The following is a 25025-nucleotide window of genomic DNA, read 5'->3' as shown; positions in this document are numbered from 1 at the left end:
GAATAAGGACGTTATACTACAAGGAGAAAGTCATATTTTTACAGAATGCATTCAAAATGCTACAGCAAACAAGCCTTTGTAGATGAAATATGTGTTATTTTTTTGGGAAGAAAAACCTTGTTACTGTGTAAGGATGTCATCATACTAATCACAATAAATACTGTATTTTCCGGATTCTAAGGCGCACTGCCGATGAATGGTCTATTTTCAATAATTTTTCATATACAATGCACATTAAAGGAGTCGTATTTTTATTATTTTTTTCTAAATGGAAAATACCTCCTTTCGGTCTACATAACATGTAACAGTGGTTCTTTGGTCAAAATGTTGCATGGATTATGTTTTACAGATCATCTTCAAGTCGCTTTCTGACAGTCGCTACGGATGCGCCGTTTTGTGGGCGGACTTATTAACGGCAGCGTCTTTTCACCGTCATCTTTGTTGTAGCGGTGTAGCGTGCAAGGACGGGAGTGGAAGGAGTGTCAAAAGATGGAGCTAACTGTTTTAATGACATCCAGACTTTACTTAAATCAATAACGGAGCAGCATCTCCTCTTCCGGAAACAACAACACAGGAAATGTGTCCCGTGAAAAACAGTCCCACCGGAACTCTCTAATAACTAAAGTTCCTTGAGTGAATAATGTAAACTCACTACACCGGTATGTTTTAGCGCTTTCATGACGAGTTTACTGACAGATATACGCAAGAACTTTACATTAATTTATATTAGCAATGGCAACATTGGAGGATGAATATCTCGGCTCGGATTAAAAAAGTGGACGCGAGGACATTTTAAGGACTTATGCAGATCCCAAATACAGATCCACAGGTACCAGAAGGTAAGAAAAGTTGCTTTTGCATAATATTGTGAAACAAAACGCCAGCTAATATGTCTTACCTTATACACACACCATAATAATACTGGTATGTTGAAGAACAGTACAATCCATCAAGCGGTGCGGCTTCATAGCTTACCAAAGTCATACTAAAATATGTTGATAGATTTTTGATTGCCGTGTGTAATATTCCATATTCTCAACGGTGCAAATACAGTGTTGGTGTTGTTTACTTGAGTCATATTGCAGTCTACGTGAATCTCTTATGTTTGACTGCCATCTACTGGTCACACTTATCATTACACCATGTACCAAATAAAATTGCTTTGAGGTCGGTAAGCAAAACCAGACTTATTCCGTACATTAGGCGCACTGGGTAATAAAGCGCACTGTTGAGATTTGAGAGAAAAACTTTTTTTTTTTAAGTGTGCCTTATAGTCCGGAAAATATGGTAGTCATTTGACAACAATAAAGTCACTATTTTAGAAGTAAGACATCCAACATTACGTCACAACCTGATGATATCCCACCAGGCACAAGACATTGATACAACGTTGATTAGACATACATGTCATTTTAAGCCGAGTTTGAAACAACGTTGCATAATAGTTGTATTTGTCCATTGAGGCAACATTGGTGTCCAACGTTGGATCCATGTTTTTAGGTTGGGAAAAATCAACATCACAACCTGACGACTCAGTGGCCTAGTGGTTACAGCAAGGGTGTCAAATTCATTTTAGATCGGGGGCCACATGGAGAGAAATCTACTCCCAAGTGGGCCGGACTGGTAAAATCACGGCACGATAACTTAAAAATAACAAAACTTTAGATTGTTTTTTTTGTTTAAAAATAAAACAAGCACAATCTGAAAATATACAAATCATGTTGTTGGAGGTTTTTTTTTACACTTAGACATGTTGCGGTTAATAGTTCTCTATCTTTATTTGTCGTTATTTGTGCTTTCCGAATAAATTATGTGATGATAATCATCAGTCAACTCATTGGTGTTAATTTCCCAGTTATCAAGATTTAAAAAAAAAAAATCGAAATACACAATTTTTTTATGTAGTTTACTCGTTTTCCTCAACTGATGTACTAACATCCATTCATCCATCCATTTTTACTGCTTGTCCCTTTCGGGGTCGCGGGGCAGTGCTGGAGCCTAACATCAAGTGTATCCATCCATCCATCCATTTTCTACCGCTTATTCCCTTTTGGGGTCGCGGGGGGCGCTGGCGCCTATCTCATCTACAATCGGGCGGAAGGCGGGGTACACCCTGGAAAAGTTGCCACCTCACCGCAGGGCCAACACAGATAGACAGACAACATTCACACTCACATTCACACACTAGGGCCAATTTAGTGTCGCCAATCAACCTATCCCCAGGTGCATGTCTTTGGAGGTGGGAAGAAGCCGGAGTACCCGGAGGGAACCCACACAGTCGCGGGGAGAACATGCAAACTCCACAAAGAAAGATCCAAAGACTGGGATTGAACCCAGGACTGCAGGACCTTCGTATTGCGAGGCAGACGCACCAACCCCTCTCCCACCGTGAAGCCCATCATGTGTATTTTTTTTTTTTTTTTTTACATGTGTATCATCATCTACAAATATACAAAAAAATTGCTATTTTAACATCTAGTGGACACATTTAGAACACCAGTTTCTTTCATTCAAAAATGTGGGCTTATTTTTATACTTGGCCAACTCATCCCGCGGGCCGGATAAAACCTGTTCTAGGCCCTGATCCGGCCCGCAGGCCTTACGTTTGACACCCCTGGGTTAGAGTGTCCGCCCTGAGATCGGTAGGTTGTGAGTTCAAACCCAGGCCGAGTCATACCAAAGACTACAAAAATGGGATCCGTTACCTCTCTGCTTGGCACTCAGCATCAAGGGTTTGAATTGGGGGTTAAATCACCAAAAAATGCTCACTGCTCCCCTCACCTCCCTGGGGGTGATCAACGGTGATGAGTCAAATGCTGAGATTAATTTCAACACACTTAATGTGAGAGAGACAATCATTGGTTCTTTAACTTAACATTGAATACTCGTGTTGTAAAATGGTTGGGAAATGACCAAATGTCAAAGGTCAAATCAAGGTCAGAACCCAACCTCATTCAAAAACTTCTCAACGTTGTTTTAAAGTCAGGTGCCTGCCGGGACCGTGGAACACAGTTGTTCATGTATTTGCCCAGGACTGAGACCAGGAGACAGGTTTAGCAGAGGTTTATTTACTGGAAAAGTAGCATTTGATAAGCAAGCACTGTTATGGTAAACCATGGATCGTCACCACAACACGATTGTCCAGTCCCACTGTCTCTTTACGTGGACCACAGAGATGAAAGTCGCATGCTGCTCGACATCGTCTGTGGAGTCGCTGCTACTGATTGACACGTCGGCGTCTCAAATACCGTGACAACAACGATGGCAAGACAGGACCAAAGCGGAGCACCACAAATCACCAGAAATGTACACACTGATTCAGAGCGCTGTACAAAAGAACACAATGTCTGACGTAACCAAGATGCCGGTAAATATAAGACCGGCACCTGAGCATGAGCAAGGTGCAGTAGGGCCACACTGAAACGATGAAAAAAAACATCGACATAAACAAAGTCATAAAATTGTAAGAACAAATCAAAATATTATAAAAAAATACGGAATAATTTGGGAAATTTTAATTTAAGTTAAAGTACCAATGATTGTCACACACGCACACTAGGTGTGTCTAAATTTTTCTCTGCATTTGACCCATCACCCTTGATCACCCCCTGGGAGGTGAGGTGAGCAGTGAGCAGCTAAGGTGGCCGCGCCCGGGAATCATTTTTAATGATTTAACCCCCAATTACAATACTTGATGCTGAGTGCCAAGCAGGAAAGTAATGGATCCCATTTTTATAGTCTTTGGTATGACTCGGCCGGGGTTTGAACTCTCGACCTACTGATCTCAGAGCGGACACTGAGTAGGTTTATTTAAGTTATTTTGCAATAACTTTTTATAAAGATAACAATTAGCCGGAAAAAAGTAGGGCCAAAAAAAGTTGACATTTTATTAGAATTACCATATTTCCTTGAATTGCCGCAGGGCATATAGTATGCACCTGCCTTGAATTACTGCCGGGTCAAACTCGCTACGCAAAATAATTAGCGCGTGCTTAGTATTAGCGCAGGGTCAAACTTGTGACACTTCCCCTGTCATCATTTTCAAAATGGAGGAGGCTGATTTCAATACCGGTAATTTGAAATCGCATTAAGGGAAGAAGATTAAGAGCTATTCAGTAGGATTTAAGGTCCAAGCTTACATCACACTTAAATTTTTTACTGCATACCTTTGGTAAGTGCCGGAGTGAGAAGAGGTTTTAAAATAATTAGCGCATGCTTACTTTTACCGCATGCCTTTGGTAAGTGCAGGAGTGAGAAGAGGTTTTAAATTAATTAGCGCCCCGGCGGCAATTCAAGAAATACGGTACTAGTACTGGAGAACAGGGTATCAACAATCTATTTGATTTAAATAGTTTTTTATATGATCTTGTTGCTTTATTTGTATTTGACTTTATTACATGTTTGGATAAAATTTTAGGGTAAAAATATTTTCTTTTAAGTAAAATACAAATTTATCACAGCTCTTTATCTAATTTATGGATGAATGTAGTTTAACATAGAACTGACAAGCGATTATAAAAAGTATGGATTTTGAATCGGGAATCGATTCTGAATCGAACTGTTACCCCCAAGGATCGAATTAAAACGTGCGGTGGCCAAAGATTCACAGCCTTAATGGGTAAGTTGTAATTTTTCAGAAATTGTAAAAAAAAAAAAAAACAATATACGAGGATAACATTTTGTTTAAAGAAAAAAAAAAGGGATTTTCTAACAAAAGGTCATTTTATGAGAGTCAAGGTTTGCACTATTGTACTTTAAAAGACACGGAGGTCATAATGTTTTATAAATAAAATATGTCATAAGATTTATATGATACTTTGCTTTGTAATTTTACTCAAAAGTCTTAATTTAGAGACTGAAGAACTCTCCAACTATTAGGTTTAAAAAAGTCATAATTCATTCAAAAAAACCTATATGTAAAATTCCTAATCATCCAACATTGTGTTTTTTGTTATAATGGCTAAATAAAAAAATAGTAATTCATGAATATAAAATTGTAAATTTATGACAACAAAGTTGTATGACAAGAAATAAAAGGCACAATCTTACAAGAAAAAAATAGCATTATTATGACAAAAAATTTATGATTTTTGGGACAAAGAACATCATTTTATTACAAGTTGTGATATTAACCAAAAAAAAGAAGAGTAAAGCCAAGATTGTGTTAAGAGTCTAGATACTCAGATCTGAATATATGCATTTTTTTTTTTTTTTTAACTTTAGTTTTTGGGCTGATAAGTCACAATTGTATTCGCATCCCGTCTTAAGAAATTTGTTGAAACTTTCAAAAATAAAGTATTTAGTAAAGTTGTAGTAGATATTCTAAAATTGTTTATTATGGTCCAATACCGCCTGTGAATGAGGAAAAACCCTGACTTAAAAGGCCTATCTTTGATACTTAAGTCTATAAAATGCCTTTCATGTATTAAACAAATTTTTAATTGTAGTTTAGCAGAATAAGAAACACATATTACAGTATCAAACCTGCGAAACGTGCAGGTGTGCAACATAACGCTCCGTCAAAGCGTTTTCCTGCTGGAACATGTTGCGTGAAATGACTCAGTACTCCTTTCCCCCTGCAGTTAGCGCCATCAAAGAATTTGATCTTTGACTTACGTTAAAAACTAAATACGTACCTTTTGCAGCAGTAAAGTACACCAAGCCGTATATTGAAATATTAAAGTTGGGATTTTGTTATAATAAAGTTGCGGTACTCCAAAAAAAAAAAAAAGTTAAGCGTATGAGAAAAAAAGGTGTGTATTTTTTTAAGGTTAAAAATTTGAATATTACAATATTCAAGTAGTATGAGATATAATACAAAATACATTAAGGAAGTTAAACTTTTACTAGATTAAAAATGTAATATGCTGATAAAAAAGCCATATTTTTTTTTTTTAATTATACATTTCCAGAAAAAAAGTACAAATATTCCAAAAAAGGAGGTAATTTTACAAGAATTAAGTTTTTATATGACGGTATATACAATATAATGAACACTCTTCTTAGTGTCATAACTTTGTTCCTGTTCCTTATCCAAATGTACGACTCGATTGCTGTAGCTCGACAGTTTTTTCTCCGTTTCAGTGTGGCGCTCGTGAAGTCCTTCCTAGGTGACAACTATTTCTGCTAAAAACCACAACAACAAAAAAAGTACCGTACTGCACCGAGAGGAGGAGAGAATGTCTACGTTGTCCGTTGAATTACACACATTTGGACTTGTACACTGCAAAATGAGTGTAGAATAAGAAGAAATACGAGCTTTGAAGAGCAAAATGAAGTAAAAAAATAAAATAAAATTGTGACTCCTCCATCAAAGACTGGAGTGAGCTGCTAAAATGTGTGTGGTAACGTACAACCAAACAGAGTAACGTCCAGTATGTTGCACAATTATAGCATCTTTGCCCAGAAAGTGTTTTGGAAAAACGAACCAAAAACACAAAGTGTGTAGAGAGTTTGTCCTTATTAAGAGCTGTCATAACCATGAAGTTGATACCATGTGATCATTCTGCAGGATTTCTTTGGGTCAGGACTCAACATGGGGTCATAAATTCATGTTTATGGAGTCGCTAATGTCTATTTTTTTTAACCCCAAAATGGACAAAAAACATTGCAGAGGATGTTGTTTTTTCTTTTCAGTATTGCAGTGTACACACACACATACAGTGGGGCAAAAAAGTATTTAGTCAGCCACCGATTGTGCAAGTTCTCCCACTTAAAATGATGACAGAGGTCTGTAATTTTCATCATAGGTACACTTCAACTGTGAGAGACAGAATGTGAAAAAAAAAATCCAGGAATTCACATTGTAGGAATTTTAAAGAATTTATTTGTAAATTATGGTGGAAAATAAGTATATTATTTAACCATTCAAAGCTCTCACTGATGGAAGGAAGTTTTGGTTCAAAATCTCACGATACATGGCCCCATTCATTCTTTCCTTAACACGGATCAATCGTCCTGTCCCCTTAGCAGAAAAACGGCCCCAAAGCATGATGTTTCCACCCCCATGCTTCACAGTAGATTTGGTGTTCTTGGGATGCAACTCAGTATTCTTCTTCCTCCAAACACGACGAGTTGAGTTTATACCAAAATGGATACATGGATGATACAGCAGAGGATTGGGAGAATGTCATGTGGTCAGATGAAACCAAAATAGAACTTTTTGGTATAAACTCAACTCGTCGTGTTTGGAGGAAGAAGAATACTGAGTTGCATCCCAAGAACACCATCCCTACTGTGAAGCATGGGGGTGGAAACATCATGCTTTGGGGCTGTTTTTCTGTTAAGGGGACAGGGCGATTGATCCTTGTTAAGGAAAGAATGAATGGGGCCATGTATCGTGAGATTTTGAGCCAAAACCTCCTTCCATCAGTGAGAGCTTTGAATGGTTGACCAAATACTTATTTTCCACCATAATTTACGAATAAATTATTTAAAATTTCTACAATGTGAATTCCTGGATTTTTTTTCCACATTCTGTCTCTCACAGTTGAAGTGTACCTATGATGAAAATTACAGACCTCTGTCATCATTTTAAGTGGGAGAACTTGCACAATCGGTGGCTGACTAAATACTTGTTTGCCCCACTGTACACACCAACGTACTGCATATATATACAGCTGTGGTCAAAAGTACATTTGTAAAGAACATAATGTCATGGCTGTCTTGAGTTTCCAATACTTTCTACAACTCTTATTTTTTTGTGATAGAGTGATTGGAGCACATACTTGTTGGTCACAAAAAACATTCATGAAGTTTGGTTTTTTTATGGGTCTACTGAAAATGTGACCAATCTGCTGGGTCAAAAGTATACATACAGCAATGTTAATATTTGGTTACATATCCCTTGGCAAGTTTCACTGCAATAAGGCGCTTTTGGTAGCCATCCACAAGCTTCTAGTTAAATTTTTGACCACTCATCTTGACAAAATTGGTGCAGTTCAGCTAAATGTGTTGGTTTTCTGACATGGACGTGTTTCTTTGGCATTGTCCAAAGATTCCTAGAGCCCAAAAAAAGTCTGCGGGCTATAGAGCGTTTTCCGTTCGGGCTCCAGTACTCTGGAATGCCCTCCCGGTAACAGTTCGAGATGCTACCTCAGTAGAAGCATTTAAGTCTCACCTTAAAACTCATCTGTATACTCTAGCCTTTAAATAGACCTCCTTTTTAGACCAGTTGATCTGCCGCTTCTTTTCTTTCTCCTATGTCCCCCTTTCCCTTGTGGAAGGGGTCCGGTCCGATAACCATGGATGAAGTACTGGCTGTCCAGAGTCGAGACCCAGGATGGACCGCTCGCCTGTATCGATTGGGGACATCTCTACGCTGATGACCCGCCTCCGCTTGAGATGGTCTCCTGTGGACGGGACTCTCGCTGCTGTCTTGGATCCGCTTTGAACTGAACTCTCGCGGCTGTGTTGGAGCCACTATGGATTGAACTTTCACAGTATAATGTTGGACCCGCTCAACATCCATTGCTTTCGGTCCCCTAGAGGGGGTGGGTTGCCCACATCTGAGGTCCTCTCCAAGGTTTCTCATAGTCAGCATTGTCACTGGCGTCCCACTGGATGTGAATTCTCCCTGCCCACTGGGTGTGAGTTTTCCTTGCCCTTTTGTGGGTTCTTCCGAGGATGTTGTAGTCGTAATGATTTGTGCAGTCCTTTGAGACATTTGTGATTTGGGGCTATATAAATAAACATTGATTGATTGATTGAAGTTCTCAATGGGGTGTGAGTCATCACATGGACAAAGATAAAACCTTCTGATGGAAAGTTCTGTGGTCAGATGAAATACAAATTGAGCCGTTTGGCCGCAATACCCAGCAATATAATTGGAGGAGAAAAGCTGAGGCCTTTAATCCAAGGAATACCGTCAAGCATGGTGGTGGTAGTAATATGCTCGGGGCCTGTTTTGCTGCCAATGGAACTGTTGTTTCACAGAGAGTAAATGGTACAATGAAAAAGGAGGATTACCTCCAAATTCTTCAGGACAACCTAAAATCATCAGCCCGGAGGTTGGGTCCTGGATGCAGTTTGGTGTTCCAACAGGCCAAAGACCCCAAACACACGTCAAAAGTGATAAAGGAGTTGCTAAATCAGGCTAGAATTAAGGTTTTGGAATGGCCTTCCCAAAGTCATGGCTGAAACGTGTGGACAATGCTGAAGAAACAAGTCCATGTCAGAAAACAAACACATTTAGCTTAACTGCACCAAAAATTCAACCAGAAGCTTGTGGATGGCTACCAAAAGCGCCTTATTGCAATGAAACTTGTCAAGGGACAGGATTTGGTCACATTTTCAGTAGACCCATAATAAATTGATAAAATAACCAAACTTTATGAATGTTTTTTGTGACCAACAAGTATGTTCGCCCATCAATGTATCACGAAAAATAGGAGTTTTAGAAACTAAAGACAGCCATGAGATTATGTTCTTTACAAGTGTATGTAAACTTTTTACCGACTGTAAATACATACTTTTATACATGTATATGTCTACACACAAACATTCACACATATACATATACATATATATATGCGGTCCATCCTGTATGAATAACATGCAACAAATCATTTCAAACCACAACAAAGCAATTGCAAAAGGACTGCCTACCCCCGGACTAAACGACTCTGAAACCAATAATGAATGTAACTGTCGCAAGAAACCTGATTGCCCTCTCAACGGAAGGTGCTTACAGACATCAGTCGTTTACCAAGCAAAGGTAATACGCAAGGACATTAACACATCCGACACGTACGTAGGATTAACCGAAGGAGCGTTCAAAACAAGATGGAATAATCACAACGCCTCCTTTAGAAACCAGACTTTGCAGAATTCTACAGAACTCAGCAAACACATTTGGAACCTCAAAGACAATAATGTTGAATATTCAATAACATGGCAAATTCTTGCATCCAGCTCACCTTACAACAGTGGTAATAAAAGATGCAACCTATGCTTAAAAGAGAAACTGTTTATTATATATCATCCAGATTTATCATCCCTCAACAAGCGCAGTGAAATCATTTCAACATGCCGCCACAGACGGAAACACCTCCTAGGTAACACATGAGCCAATCACCACACCCTACGCCTGCTTGTACCCACCCACTCTGTGCTCTATATAAACCATTGTATGTGAATGCTTCCATTAAAATCTCCTGATGATTGAGGGAACCCCTCATGAAACAGATCTGTAGAGATGAAGTAGTCTTGTGATTTTTTTCCCACACCTACATATTGCGCTCTACCACGGTATCGAGCACTATTCTCTGGATAATCCAATCAAGACATATATATATATATATATATATATATATATATATATATATATATATATATATATATATATATATATATATATATATATACACACACACACACATGTAGCTACATATATAGGAATGCATAAATACATATACACATGCGGGTATAAATATATCAATATGCATATATATACACATATATACTGTGTATATATATATATATATATATATATATATATATATATATATATATATATATATATATATATACATATATATATATATATATATATATGTATATATTTACACACATACTGTGACTCTGCATCTGTCCAACAACATAAAATGTTGACGACATTAGTTTAGCTATGCGAGCTACAGCGTTATCACATTTTAACAGCAAGCAACATAATGCTTGGTTACCCTATTTTCTAAGAAAAACTGACAAAAAAACATAACATGAAAAATAGTATGGATAGTAAGCTGTATTTTAAGATGTGTAGCAAAGCCTGCCTTTATAGACCCCAGAGCAATTGCGACTCAATCAAATGCACCTCAGGTAGTGCACTCAATTGCTTGTTCGCAGACAGATATTTGGCACATTGCTGGGGTTTATTTTAAGATGTGTTTTTTTTCCAAACAAAGTCGAGTGACATATCACTATTAGACTATTATTTAAAACTCACTTTTGCATTATAGGGGACCATTAGATGGAAAGGTTTAGGAAACCCTGACATGCAGTCACCATTGTTGATGACATCAAATAAAACAAAATAAAAAGAGCTGATATTAAAAAAAAATAAAAAAAATCTAAAAAAAAACATGTAAGAGCAAGAGCTGAAGCATAGTGACGTGATAAAGCTCGCCAAGTAATCCCTAAAAAACCTTTAAAAAATATTGTTTGGACTGCAACCACTTGAAATAAATGATTACTGGGTGATACATATTTTGGTAACACTTTAGTATTGGGAAACATCCATCCATTTTCTACCGCTTATTCCCTTTGGGGTCGCTGGTGCCTATCTCAGCTACAATCGGGCCGAAGGCGGGGTACACCCTGGACAAGTCGCCACCTCATCACAGGGCCAATAAGACAGATAGACAGACAACATTCACACTCACATTCACACACTATATGAACCAATAATTAGTTGCCTATTAACATGCAAATTAGGAAGATATTGACTGTTAATTAGACATTATTAAGTACTTATTAAAGCCTTTTTCTGCATGGCCTTATCATACAACCAGTAAGCCATTAACTAACTAACCCCAACCCCAACCCTATGTTAATAAGCAACTAAGTAACAGTTCATATGTTCCCCATACTAAAGTGTTATCCATATTTTATATGCGGTTCAGGTATCAAGTGTGCATTGAGAATCACTACACTACTATGAATGGCAACCATTTACGAGAGTTTGTTTACAAAAAGCTGACACCTGCAGGCAATTAGTTAGAGCCAATTTGATTTTTTGTTTTTCTTTAAAAAAAAAAAAAAAAAAGATTAAAAAATGTAAAATCAGTTGCAGAAAAACAATACACAACCGGTATAAAAATTTCATGCAAAACTATTTTGATTGATTGATACTTTTATTAGTAGATTGCACAGTTCAGTACATATTCCGTACAATTGACCACTAAATGGTAACACCCCAATAAGTTTTTCAACTTGTTTAAGTCTCGGTCCACGTTAATCAATTCATGGTATTGCCTGCAGGTGGCATGAACACAAACTGCATTTTTTTTCTAGCAGTTTTCTTGTCAACTTGGAACTAAGCTGCATTCGAGGCTGCAGGGAAGCGTAGGAAATACCGGTGCAGAAAACATGGCCGTAGGTAATTTCAACAGTTTTCTACCAACAATGCCATAAAACAATCTTCTAGTCAAAACAAAAACATTTTTTTCTTCTTTAAAATCAGAAACACTCAATAATGTTTAAAAAGGTGCTAGCTACATCGAAGCAGTGAAACCATATTGGAAACCAGATAGAGAAACGAGGTAGTGTCGTTGACAAGGAGTCGGAATGCATCAGTGACCACTTTGTATACCAATATTACCGATTATTTCTTGTATCACATAAAAAAAATTTTAGGAGCAGATTTATGAAGAGACAAACTGAGTTGAGTATAGAATCACTGGTGCATCCCTAGTTGTGACCCGTCTGCACCTGTGTGGGTGTCATGTCTCATCACGACCTTCACATCAAGACGTAGCGTAGGGAAAAAAAAAAAAGCAATAATATTACAATCAAAAATTTGTATTTTCTCGAGAAAAAACTGTCATGTTAAAAGAATAAAGTTTCCTTTTTTTGATAATTTTTATTTTGATGTTCCGAGAAAAAAAAGTTGTAATATTGCAAGAAGAAAGTAGTACTAGTTAGAGAGACACGTGATATAACTGCACATGAATAAAGTCATAATCTTACGTGAACAGAATTTTACTCTTACGGAAACAAAGTGGTATTCGTGACGTAGCCTTACAAGACAAAAGTCATTTTTCCGAACATTGACTTAACGTTACAGGAATAAAGTCATATTCTGATAAAAACAACAACTTTTGTATCTTCCGATAATTAGGTTATGATAATGTTCAGGAAAAAAAGGTGCACAATTAGGAGATATTACGAGAAAAGATTTTTTGAGACCCTTGCATGGCAGCTCCCTCCATCAGTGTGTGAATGTGTGTGTGAATGGGTTAATGTGGAAGTAGTGTCAAAGCGCTTTGAGTACCTTGAAGGTAGAAAAGCGCTATACAAGTACAACCCATTTATCATTTATCATTTATTTAACTTTACAAGAATAGTCACTTTTAATCTGTAAAAAAAAAAAAAAAAGTATAACTTTTGTCACAAAAATTTTGGGGGGAATTTTCCGATAATTAAGTTATGATAATGTTGAGGGAAAAAAGGTGCACTATTAGGACATATTACGAGAAAAGATTTTTCGAGACGAAACTTTACAACAATAGTCGCATTTTGTCTGTAAAAAAAACCCAAAAACATATAACTTATGTCACGAAAAATGTTTAGATTTTTCCGATAATTAAGGTTTGATAATGTTGAGGGAAAAAAGGTGCACTATTAGGAGATATTATGAGAAAAGATGTTTCGAGACGTAACTTTACAACAATAGTCACATTTTCTCTGTAAAAAAAACCCCAACAATAACTTATAACTCATGTCACTAAAAAAAAATTCAGAATTTTCCGATAATTAAGTTATGATAATGTTGAGGAAAAAAAAGTACAACATTAGGAGATATTACGAGAAAAGATTTTTCGACACGAAACTTTACAACAATAGTCGCATTTTGTCTGTAAAACCCCCCCCCCAAAATTTAAAACTTATATCACGAAACATTTTTAGATTTTTCTGATTATTAGGGTTTGATAATGTTGAAGGAAAAAAGGTGCACTATTAGGAGATATTATGAGAAAAGATGTTTCGAGACGTAACTTTACAACAATAGTCACATTTTCTCTGTAAAAAAAACAAAACAACAATAACTTATAACTGATGTCACAAAAAAAAAAATTCTGAATTTTCCCATAATTAAGTTATGATAATGTTGAGGAAAAAAAGTACAGAATTAGGAGATATTATGAGAAAAAGATTTTTCGAGAGGAAACTTTACAACACGCATTTTGTCTGTAAAAAAACCCCAAAAAACTTATAACTTATGTCACGAAAAATGTTTAGATTTTTCCGCTAATTAAGGTTTGATAATGTTGAGGGGAAAAAGGTGGACTATTAGGAAATATTATGAGAAAAGATGTTTCGAGACGTAACTTTACAACAATAGTCACATTTTCTCTGTAAAAAAAACAACAACAATAACTTATAACTCATGTCACTAAAAAAAAATCAGAATTTTCCGATAATTAAGTTATGATAATGTTGAGGGAAAAAAAAGTACACCATTAGGAGATATTACGAGAAAAGATTCTTCGAGACGAAGCTTTACAACAATAGTCGCATTTTGTCTGTAAAAAAAACCCCAAAAACTTATAACTTATGTCACAAAAAATGTTTAGATTTTTCCGATAATTAAGGTTTGATAATGTTGAGGGGAAAAAGGTGGACTATTAGGAGATATTATGAGAAAAGATGTTTCGAGACGTAACTTTACAACAATAGTCACATTTTCTCTGTAAAAAACCCAACAATAACTTATAACTCATGTCACAAAAAAAAATTCAGAATTTTCCGATAATTACGTTATGATAATGTTGAGGGAAAAAAAAGTACACCATTAGGAGATATTACGAGAAAAGCTTTTTCGAGACGAAACTTTACAACAATAGTTACATTTTGTCTGTAAAAAAAACCCAAAAATCTTATAACTTATGTCACGAAAAATGTTTAGGTTTTTCCAATATTTAAGTTATGATAATGTTGAGGGGGAAAAAGGTGCACTATTAGGAAATATTATGAGAAAAGATGTTTCGAGACGTAACTTTACAACAATAGTCACATTTTCTCTGTAAAAAAAACAACAACAATAACTTATAACTCATGTCACAAAAAAAAATTCTGAATTTTCCGATAATTAAGTTATGATAATGTTGAGGGAAAAAAAAGTACACCATTAGGAGATATTACGAGAAAAGATTCTTCGAGACGAAGCTTTACAACAATAGTCGCATTTTGTCTGTAAAAAACCCCCCAAAAACTTATAACTTATGTCACGAAAAATGTTTAGATTTTTCCGATAATTAAGGTTTGATAATGTTGAGGGGAAAAAGGTGGACTATTAGGAGATATTATGAGAAAAGATGTTTCGAGACGTAACTGTACAAAAATAGTCACATTTTCTCTGTAAAAAACCCAACAATAACTTATAACTCATGTCACAAAAAAAAATTCAGAATTTTCCGATAATTACGTTATGATAATGTTGAGGGGAAAAAAAGTACACCATTAGGAGATATTACGAGAAAAGCTTTTTCGAGACGAAACTTTACAACAATAGTCGCATTTTGTCTGTAAAAAAAAACCCAAAAATCTTATAACTTATGTCACGAAAAATGTTTAGGTTTTTTCAATATTTAAGTTATGATAATGTTGAGGGGAAAAAAGGTGCACTATTAGGAGATATTATGAGAAAAGATGTTTCGAGACGTAACTTTACAACAATAGTCACATTTTCTCTGTAAAAAAACAAAACAATAACTTATAACTCATGTTGCTGAAAAAAATTCAGAATTTTCCGATAATTAAGTTATGATAATGTTGAGGAAAAAAAAAGTACACCATTAGGAGATAGTACGAGAAAAGATTTTTCGAGACGAAGCTTTACAACAATAGTCGCATTTTGTCTGTAAAAAAACCCCCAAAAACTTATAACTTATGTCATGAAAAATGTTTAGATTTTTCCGATAATCAAGGTTTGATAATGTTGAGGGAAAAAAGGTGCACTATTAGGAGATATTATGAGAAAAGATGTTTCGAGACGTAACTTTACAACAATAGTCACATTTTCTCTGTAAAAAAAACCCAACAATAACTTATAAATCATGTCACAAAAAAAAATTCAGAATTTTCCGATAATTAAGTTATGATAATGTTGAGGAAAAAAAAGTACATTAGGAGATATTACGAGAAAAGATTTTTCGAGACGAAACTTTACAACAATAGTCGCATTTTGTCTGTAAAAAAAAAAACCCAAAATTTAAAACTTATGTCACGAAAATTTTTTAGATTTTTCTGATAATTAGGGTTTGATAATGTTGAAGGAAAAAAGGTGCACTATTAGGAGATATTATGAGAAAAGATGTTTTGAGACGTAACTTTACAACAATAGTCACATTTTCTCTGTAAAAAAACCAACAACAACAATAACTTATAACTTATGTCACGAAAAATATTTAGATTTTTCCGATAATTAAGTTATGATAATGTTGAGGAAAAAAAGAGTACACTATTAGGAGATATTACGAGAAAATATTTTTCGAGATGTAACTTTACGACAATAGTCGCATTTTGTCTGTAAAAAACGAAAAAGAAGAAATGTTTAACTTATGTCACAAACATTTTTTCGGAATCTTTGAAAATACAGTTACGTTTATGTTATGAGAATTTTTTTAAATCTTATGAAAAAACAAGTAGTTTTTTGAGACGTAACTTTACAACAATAAAGTCGAATTTCTCTTTAAAAACTGTACGAGAATGAAGTAATGTCACTAGAAAAAAGTATTTAGGAACAGTTATGATAATGTTATGAGAAAAAAAATATGAGAAAAGAAGCATCTTACGACAGTCATCGCATTTTCTATCTAAAAAACTGTAATCTTATGAAAATTAAGTCATGTTACTAGAAAAACACCTTTTTGCAATCTTCTGAGAATACAGTTGTGACAATGATATGATATTTTTTTATGTATAATAAAAAAAGATACATTTTTTCGAGACGAAACCATACTACAATGAAATCATATTTTTTTCCCATAAACTGTAATCTTACAAGAATTCGGTTAAAACCTCAATAGAAAAAAAGTAAAATCTTTGGCGAATACAGCTATAATAATGTAATGAGAAAAACAACATTTATTTACGGGAAAAGACGTAACCTTACGACAATAGTTGTATTCTCACTCTAAAAAAAACTGTAATCTTATGAAAATTAAATTATGGAGTCGCTAAAAAAAACAACTTTCGAATCTTCCAAGATTACAGTTATGACAATGTTATGAGAATTATTTTTTTTTAATTACAAGAAAATATAAATTTTTTTGAGACACAACCTAACAACAGTAAAGTAAAAATTTCTCTCTAAAAACTGTTCCTTTACAATAATTTGATTAAAACGTCATCAGAAAAAAGTACTTTGGAATCTTTAGCGAATACAGCTATGATATTGTTATAAGAAAAAACACTTTTATTAACGAGAAATGATTGCGACAAATTTTCTCTCTGACAAACTGTAATCTTATGAGAACTAAGTCATAATGTCACTAGAAATAAAACGTTCAGAATCTCCTGAGACTACACCTATGATAATGTTCTGAGAATTTTTTTTCAACATTACGAGAAAATATGTATTTTTCGTGACGTAAGTTTTTGATAACAAAGTCGCATTCCCTCTCTAAAACAAGAATCACGTTATGTCACTAGAAAAAACTAAACTTTGGAATCATCCAAGAATACAGTTATGATCATGAAAATGTATTTTTCAATACTATAAGAATATATATTTTTGGAGAAATAACCTTATGATAGTAGTCACATTTCCTCTGTTAAAACTGTAATCTTACAAGAATTAAGTTATAATAGCCATCCATCCATCTTCGACTGCTTATTCTCAATATCAATAGAAAAGAAAAAAATACTTTGGAATCTTCGGAGAATACAGCCATGATAATGTTATGAGAAAAAAAAATTATGAGAAAAGATGCAACCTTACGACAATAACGTCACATTTTCGCTCTAAAAAATTGTACTCTTACCATAATTAAGTTATTATTTCAGAAAAATTTAACATTTTTTTCAACGATAATTAGGACATAATCTTGTGAGAATAAAGTCGTATTTATCAGACAAAAATAACTGCTGCCTGTAGAAAGCCAAACAAAAAAGATATATAGATTTTTTTTAACCAAAAAAGTTGTTATCTCTAAAAAATGGTGTCCTTTTTTCCTCACGATAAGCGGGAGACTTGTCCAGGGTGTATCCCGTCTTCCGCCCCAGTGCAGCTGACCGAAAGGGATAATAAAAGATGGATGGATAGTTGTTGTTTTTTTAAGGAAAAATGTACTTAGTTTTAATCTGATGATAATAAAAAAAAATCGGAAGTGTACGTGATAAAGTCGTAGCTTCATGACCATAAAGTAAATGTGTTGGTCAAGTTAACCAATATCGAATGATAATTGCGTGGGGTTTTCACATTTTTTACTTATTAAAATTACCTCATCTCACGAACTTTCACATAATTGTACTATTTAAAAAAATAAACAAATCCCGCCTCTTGGGAATTTTGTCATACCTTCTTAAGATTACTTGTTTTCAGTGAGGTAAACGTTTCTTGGATTATTTTTCTCGTAATATTATGACTTTTTTCCTGTGTTTTTTTGTTTGTTGTTTTGTTTGTTTTCTTTTGACGTGGCCCAAATCCTCCCTTGTAACACAAAAAGATGGTTTCCTGTTGTGCATTTGAAATACTAACCTGCAGATTTACAAGAAGTGTGTTCAAGATGGCATAAAATGGCACATTCCAGTATCGTGACCCTGAGACAGCATGAGGCTGGAGAGACGCTTCCTCGGCGCCACTCTCAAGCGTAGACAACGAGTGGGCGAGCGTTGAGAGGTGGCCTTCCACAGCCTAGAGGAATGTATGGTTGTTATGCATACCCCCAAAAAAACACTATCTCTAAAAAGATCCTGTATGAAAGAAGCGGTACAAAAGAAAAGGATCCGTTGATGAGGTGCGTCCAAACATTCATCCTGGGTAAGAGCGTGTCCCGCATGCAGAGACTAGGGACACAGGTACGTGTGTGCTACTGAGGTAGAGTGGACCAGGCCAGAACTGACAAAGGGGGCTGAAGTCATACCCCCAGAGATGGTCTTTGCATGGGCAGAAGGACAGTGTCTCACGTCCCCGTTTTCCCCGGACTTCGTCACAGGCCGCAGCGTCTTCGGGGAGTGGAAGCCATTAGTTAGCCCCGGGGTGTGCTTTGGCTCAGCGTGACCCGCCTCTATCCCTCCGTCTTCCGGCTCCCCGTTGTGGTTCGCTGCCAAATTAGTAGAGGGAAGGCTCTGCGGGCTTTGAGCCAGCGAGTGTTTGTCAGGGGGATACGTCCCCTCTGCGGGCAGGGCCAGAGGCAGAAATCTGTCCTCTGCTAATGAAGGTCCACAGGTGGCTTTGGAGTCCTTCCTATGTCCACAGATCTCCTTGGTCTGCACGTTGTCTGGATCTGACAGCCCGGAGTGGACGATAACCTCCGCCTCCACCTGGTTACTGCTCATGGATGGACCGTCCTGGAAGTAGAGAAAATCCCCAGTCACCTCACATCCTGTCTATCCATTCACTTACACACATGACATAATCTACAGCAAATGTCACATTATGTAAACATAGGTTTGTCCTTTCACATACACACAGAATGCCAACATACACTATATTGCCAAAACAATTTGGCCAGCTGCCTTGATTGACATACAGTAGGGCAAAAAAGTGTTTAGTCAGCCACCTATTGTGCAAGTTCTCCCACTTAAAATGATGACAGAGGTCTGTAATTTTCATCAGAGGTACACTTAAACTGTGAGAGACAGAATGTGAACAAAAAATCCAGGAATTCACATTATAGGAATTTAAAAAATAATTTATTTGTAAATTATGGTGAAAAATAAGTATTTGGTCAACCATTCAAAGCTCTCACTGATGGAAGGAGGTTTTGGCTCAAAATCTCACGATACATAGCCCCATTCATTCTTTCCTTAACACGGATCAATCGTCCTGTCCACTTAGCAGAAAAACAGCACCAAAGCATGTTGTTTCCACCCCCATGCTTCACAGTAGGTGTGGTGTTCTTGGGATGCAACTCAGTATTCTTCTTCCTCCAAACATGACGAGTTGAGTTTATACCAAAAAGTTCTATTTTGTTTCATTTGACCACATGACATTCTCCCAATCCTCTGCTGTATCATCCATGTATCCATTTTGGTATAAACTCAACTCATCGTGTTTGGAGGAAGAAGAATACTGAGTTGCATCCCAAGAACACCAAACCTACTGTGACGCATGGGGGTGGAAACATCATGCTTTGGGGCTGTTTTTCTGCTAAGGGGACAGGACGATTGATCGATTTCCACCCAGACAACAATATTGGGAGAGTGCCCTAAAGGCACTGCATTTGCGTGCCGGTCCAATCACATAACATCTACGGCTTTTCACACACACACAAGTGAATGCAAGGCACACTTAATCAACAGCCATACAGGTCACAGTGAGGGACAGAGCGAACGCAGGCGACAAAAAGTAAGCTAGATGGTTTGCTAACTAGCGAGCTTCTTTCATTGCTCTGGATCATCACGCATTTTATGTAGATTGTATTTTTACTGATATTTCATACAAAAAACACAGAATTTATATTTTGACGCGAAAAGTGATGTTTAAAGAAGGCGTATTTCTGATTTTTCGCAGAAATTTCAAATGCCTGCTGACTACATTAACACTGACATATGATACACGCACACACATGACTTAAACCACATGTCCATTCACTTACTAACAAAAACATCAAAATGTCCCTTTGTACTTACTAGGACATCTGTCCATTCACATACAAATAATAAAACATGTGTTTATCCATTCACATATACACAAATAAAAAAACCTCTGTCTTGTCAAGACCGACTCTATTTGTTGTCTTTCCTATGTTGAAATGTAGTTCCTGTGTAGCGCTCTTATTTTTAGTTTGTACTTCCTGTTCATTTGTCTGCCCATTCACAGGCACACACAACAACAGCATATGTCCGTCCTTTTATATATACAGTCGCGATCAAAAGTTTACATACACTTGTGAAGAACATAATGTCATGGCTGTCTTGAGTTTCCAGTAATTTTTACAACTCTGATTTGTTTGTGATAGAGTGATTGGAGCACATACTTGTTGGTCACAAAAAAAAATCATGAAGTTTGGTTCTTTTGTGAATTTGTTATGTGAGCAAATCTGCTAGGTCAAAAGTATACATACAGCAATGTTAATATTTGGATACATATCCCTTGGCAAGTTTCACTGCTATAAGGCGCTTTTGGTAGCCATCCACAAGCTTCTGGTTGAATTTTTGACCACTACTCTTGACAAAATTGGTGCAGTTCAGCTAAATTTGTTGGTTTTCTACATGGACTTGTTTCTTCAGCATTGTCCTCTCGTTTAAGTCAGGACTTTGGTAAGGCCATTCTTAAACCTTAATTCTAGTCTCATTTAGCCATTCCTTTACCAATTTTGACATGTTTTTGGGGTCATTGTCCTGTTGGAACACCCAACTGCGCCCAAGACCCAACCTCCGGGCTGATGATTTTAGATTGTCCTAAAGAATTTGGAGGTAAACCTCCTTTTTCATTGTCCCATTTAAAGCACCAGTTCCATTGGCAGCAAAACAGGCCCAGAGCATAATTAATTAATTCCTACCGTTAAGCACCACCATGCTTAATGGTAGGTATTGTGTTCCTGGGATTAAAGGCCTCACCTTTTTTCCTCCAAACATATTGCTGGGTATTGTAGCCAAACAGCTCCATTTTTGTTTCATCTGACATCACATGGACAAAGATAACACCTTCTGGAGGAAAGTTCTGTGGTCAAATGAAATACAAATTGAGCCGTTTGGCCGCAATACCCAGCAATATATTTGGAGGAGAAAAGGTGAGGCCTTTAATCCAAGGAACATCATTCCTACCGTCAAGCATGGTGGTGGTAATAATATGCTCCGGGCCTGTTTTGCTGCCAATGGAACTGTTGTTTCACAGAAACTCAAGACAGCCATGACATTATGTTCTTTACAAGTGTATGTAAAGTTTTGATCGCGACTGTACCTAGTCTAAACATACAGTATTTCTGTTAATTGTTGCACACATGTAAGGTGAATGGCTGTCGGTCCATTCTCATACACAAATCTTCTTCCCCATTCACAAACACACAATGAACAAAAATGTCAGTCAATTTACATAAACATATGATGTTGTTGTGGCTTGTGCAGACCTTAGATACATTTTTGATTACGGGCTATATAAATAAATGTAATTGATTAATTGACATCCGACGCAACTGTCGATTTATTCATTTACATACTACAATAATTCTCCATCAACACATAGTTTAAATCAGTGGTTCTCAACCTTTTTTCAGTGATGTACCCCCGGTGAACATTTTTTTTAAATTCAAGTACCCCCTAACCAGAGCAAAGCATTTTTGGTTGATAAAAAGAGATAAAGAAGTAAAATACAGCACTATGTCATTAGTTTCTGATTTATTAAATTGTATAACAGTGCAAAATATTGCTCATTTGTAGTGGTCTTTCTTGAACTATTTGGAAAAAAGATATAACAGTAACTAAAAACTTGTTGAAAAATAAACAAGTGATTAAATTATAAATAAAGATTTCTACACATAGAAGTAATCATCAACTTAAAGTGCCCTCTTTGGGGATTGTAATAGAGATCCATCTGGATTCATGAACTTAATTCTAAACATTTCTTCACAAAAAAATAAATCTTTAACATCAATATTTATGGAACATGTCCACAAAAAATCTAGCTGTCAACACTAAATATTGAATTGTCGCATTTCTTTTCACAGTTTATGAACTTATATTCATATTTTGTTGAAGTATTATTCAATGAATATATTTATAAAGGATTTTTGAATTGTTTCTATTTTTAGAACATTTTGAAAAAATCTCACGTACCCCTTGGCATACCTTCAATTACCCCCAGGGGTACTCGTACCCAAATTTGAGAACCACTGGTTTAAACGTTTGTTACCTAACCCAATAAAAGTCAACATGTTCCTTCCAAGACCATGTCCATTCACATACTAAGCATGTGTTTGTCCATTTACAAAGACACACCAAATGTTCACATTAAGCATTAAAGGGGAACATTATCACCAAACCTATGCAAGCGTCAATATATACCTTGATGTTGCAGAAAAAAGACCATGTATTTTTTCAACTGATTTCCGAACTCTAAATGGGTGAATTTTGGCAAATTAAACGCCTTTCTGTTTATCGGTCCTTTAGCGATGACGTCAGAACGTGACGTCACCGAGGTAATACACCCGCCATTTTCATTTTCACATTACAAACACCGCGTCTCAGCTCTGTTATTTTCCGTTTTTTTTCCACTATTTTTTGGAACCTTGGAGACATCATGCCTCGTCGGTGTGTTGTCGGAGGGTGTAACAACACTAACAGGGAGGGATTCAAGTTGCACCACTGGCAATAAATCTGCCGCCAGACCCCCATTGAATGTGCCAGTGTGTCTGCACATTTTACCGGCGATGCTAAGACAGACATGGCACAGAGATGTATGGATAACCTGCAGATGCATTTGCAACGATTAAGTCAACAAAATCACAAAGGTGAGTTTTGTTGATGTTATTGACTTATGTGCTAATCAGACATATTTGGTCACGCATGACTGCCAGCTAATCGATGCTAACATGCTACGCTAATCGATGCTAACATGCTATTTACGCTAGCTGTACGTACCATGAATTGATTAACGTGGACCCCGAATTAAACAAGTTGAAAAATTTATTCGGGTGTTACCATTTAGTGGTCAATTGTACGGAATATGTACTGTACTGTGCAATCTACTAATAAAAGTATCAATCAATCAATCAATAAATCAATCAAAAAACATTTGAAACTAGATACCCACATTTAATGCGAAACAAACACTTACCAATCGACGGATTTAAGTTGCTCCAGTGTCACAAGATGCGAAAGTCCTTATTGTTTGGTCCGCACATTTTACCGGCGATGCTAATAAGGCAGCCATGCTGTGGGCCACTTCATTAGGTACACCCATGCTATGGCCGAATAGCGTCAATAGCTATTCGCTCAATAGCTTCAATTTCTTCTTCAATTTCGTTTTCGCTATCTGCCTCCATACTCTGACCATCTGTTTCAATACATGCATAATCTGTTGAATCGTTTAAACCGCTGAAATCCGAGTCTGAATCCGAGCTGATGTCGCTATATCTTGCTGTGGTAACCGCCATGTTGTTTGTATTGGCAGCCCTGTATGACGTCACAGGGAAATGGACAGTCGCATCGCAAATATCGAAAATCAAGAACTTTAAAGCTTTTTTTTAGGGATATTTTGGGAGGTGTAAATTTTTGAAAAAAACTTTGAAAAATAAAACAAGCCACTGGGAACTGATTTTTATTGTTTTTAACCCTTTTCAAATTGTGATAATGTTCCCCTTTAAGCAGCCACCCTGACAATGCATTTAAAACGAGATAGAATGAAGCCTGGTTCCCATTTACCGTTACGTTATCGTTAGTTACATGGAGACCTCCAGCGATGAATCCCGGGGAGTCTTCAGTGACGGTGTCCCGATATCGAGTGATTCTGTTGGCCCAGTTATGACTCACAGAGCCGTTCCAAGCAGCCTGAAAAGGTGACAAAGGCACATTGGATTCAACATAATTCAATTCACAGCAGTGGGAAAGATTCCACCCTCCCACTTTGCAGGTTCCGACCTTGGTTTCAGGTGCTAGACCCTCCCCTCCATCCTCGGAGTTGGCACTTGCCATCAGGCTCTGCTCCTCTGGGGCTCCTGCTGACGGTTGACTACATTCTTGGCCTGCGGAGGGCATTAGCGTTTCCAACTCGTGACTATCGCTGCACTCTGGCACATGAGCAGCACTGGGGTAGCCCCCTCTTTTGTACTGGGGGGTCGCAGTAGTGGAGTCCAGGGTGCCAGATAGCCCCCTATGTGAGGGGAGAGATAAAAGAGGCAACAATAGAGGGTATACATGGAAGACTATTAATATCAAACAGTACTGGTGTATGACTTTGAGGTGAAATAATGTCAAGTGGAATCATTACCTGGTCTTAGTGTTGCGAAAACTGAAACACATGCAGAAGAGGATGCATATAAGCCCCAGACACACACCGACGATGATGCCCGTCACTGCATGGATGTCCAGCTCTGTTCAAAACAGCATGAAAAAAGATGTAACCATTTCTACTAATATGGAACCCTATCATTACTTAATATTTACAATTGTTTTTAATATAATATATAATAAATGTATTT

General features: G+C 36.6%; 1 protein-coding gene across 1 annotated transcript in view; it reads right to left on the bottom strand.

Moving 5' to 3' along the window:
* Window positions 1-10587: 10587 nt before the first annotated feature.
* Window positions 10588-25025, bottom strand: part of igdcc4 (immunoglobulin superfamily, DCC subclass, member 4) — a 232452-nt gene continuing 218014 nt past the window's right edge. Inside the window, exons 17-20 of the mRNA XM_061878024.1 lie at window positions 24815-24917; window positions 24466-24697; window positions 24250-24375; window positions 10588-19233 (exon numbers count right to left, since the gene is read on the bottom strand). Coding sequence (XP_061734008.1) covers window positions 18730-19233; window positions 24250-24375; window positions 24466-24697; window positions 24815-24917 — 965 coding nt within the window. The 3' untranslated portion in view covers window positions 10588-18729. The remainder of the gene's footprint in view (window positions 19234-24249; window positions 24376-24465; window positions 24698-24814; window positions 24918-25025) is intronic.

This window comes from Nerophis ophidion, linkage group LG02, assembly GCF_033978795.1.
Source record: "Nerophis ophidion isolate RoL-2023_Sa linkage group LG02, RoL_Noph_v1.0, whole genome shotgun sequence".
NCBI lineage: Eukaryota > Metazoa > Chordata > Actinopteri > Syngnathiformes > Syngnathidae > Nerophis > Nerophis ophidion.
Note: the sequence above shows the minus strand (reverse complement) of the source record. Positions and strands in the feature narration are given on the sequence as shown.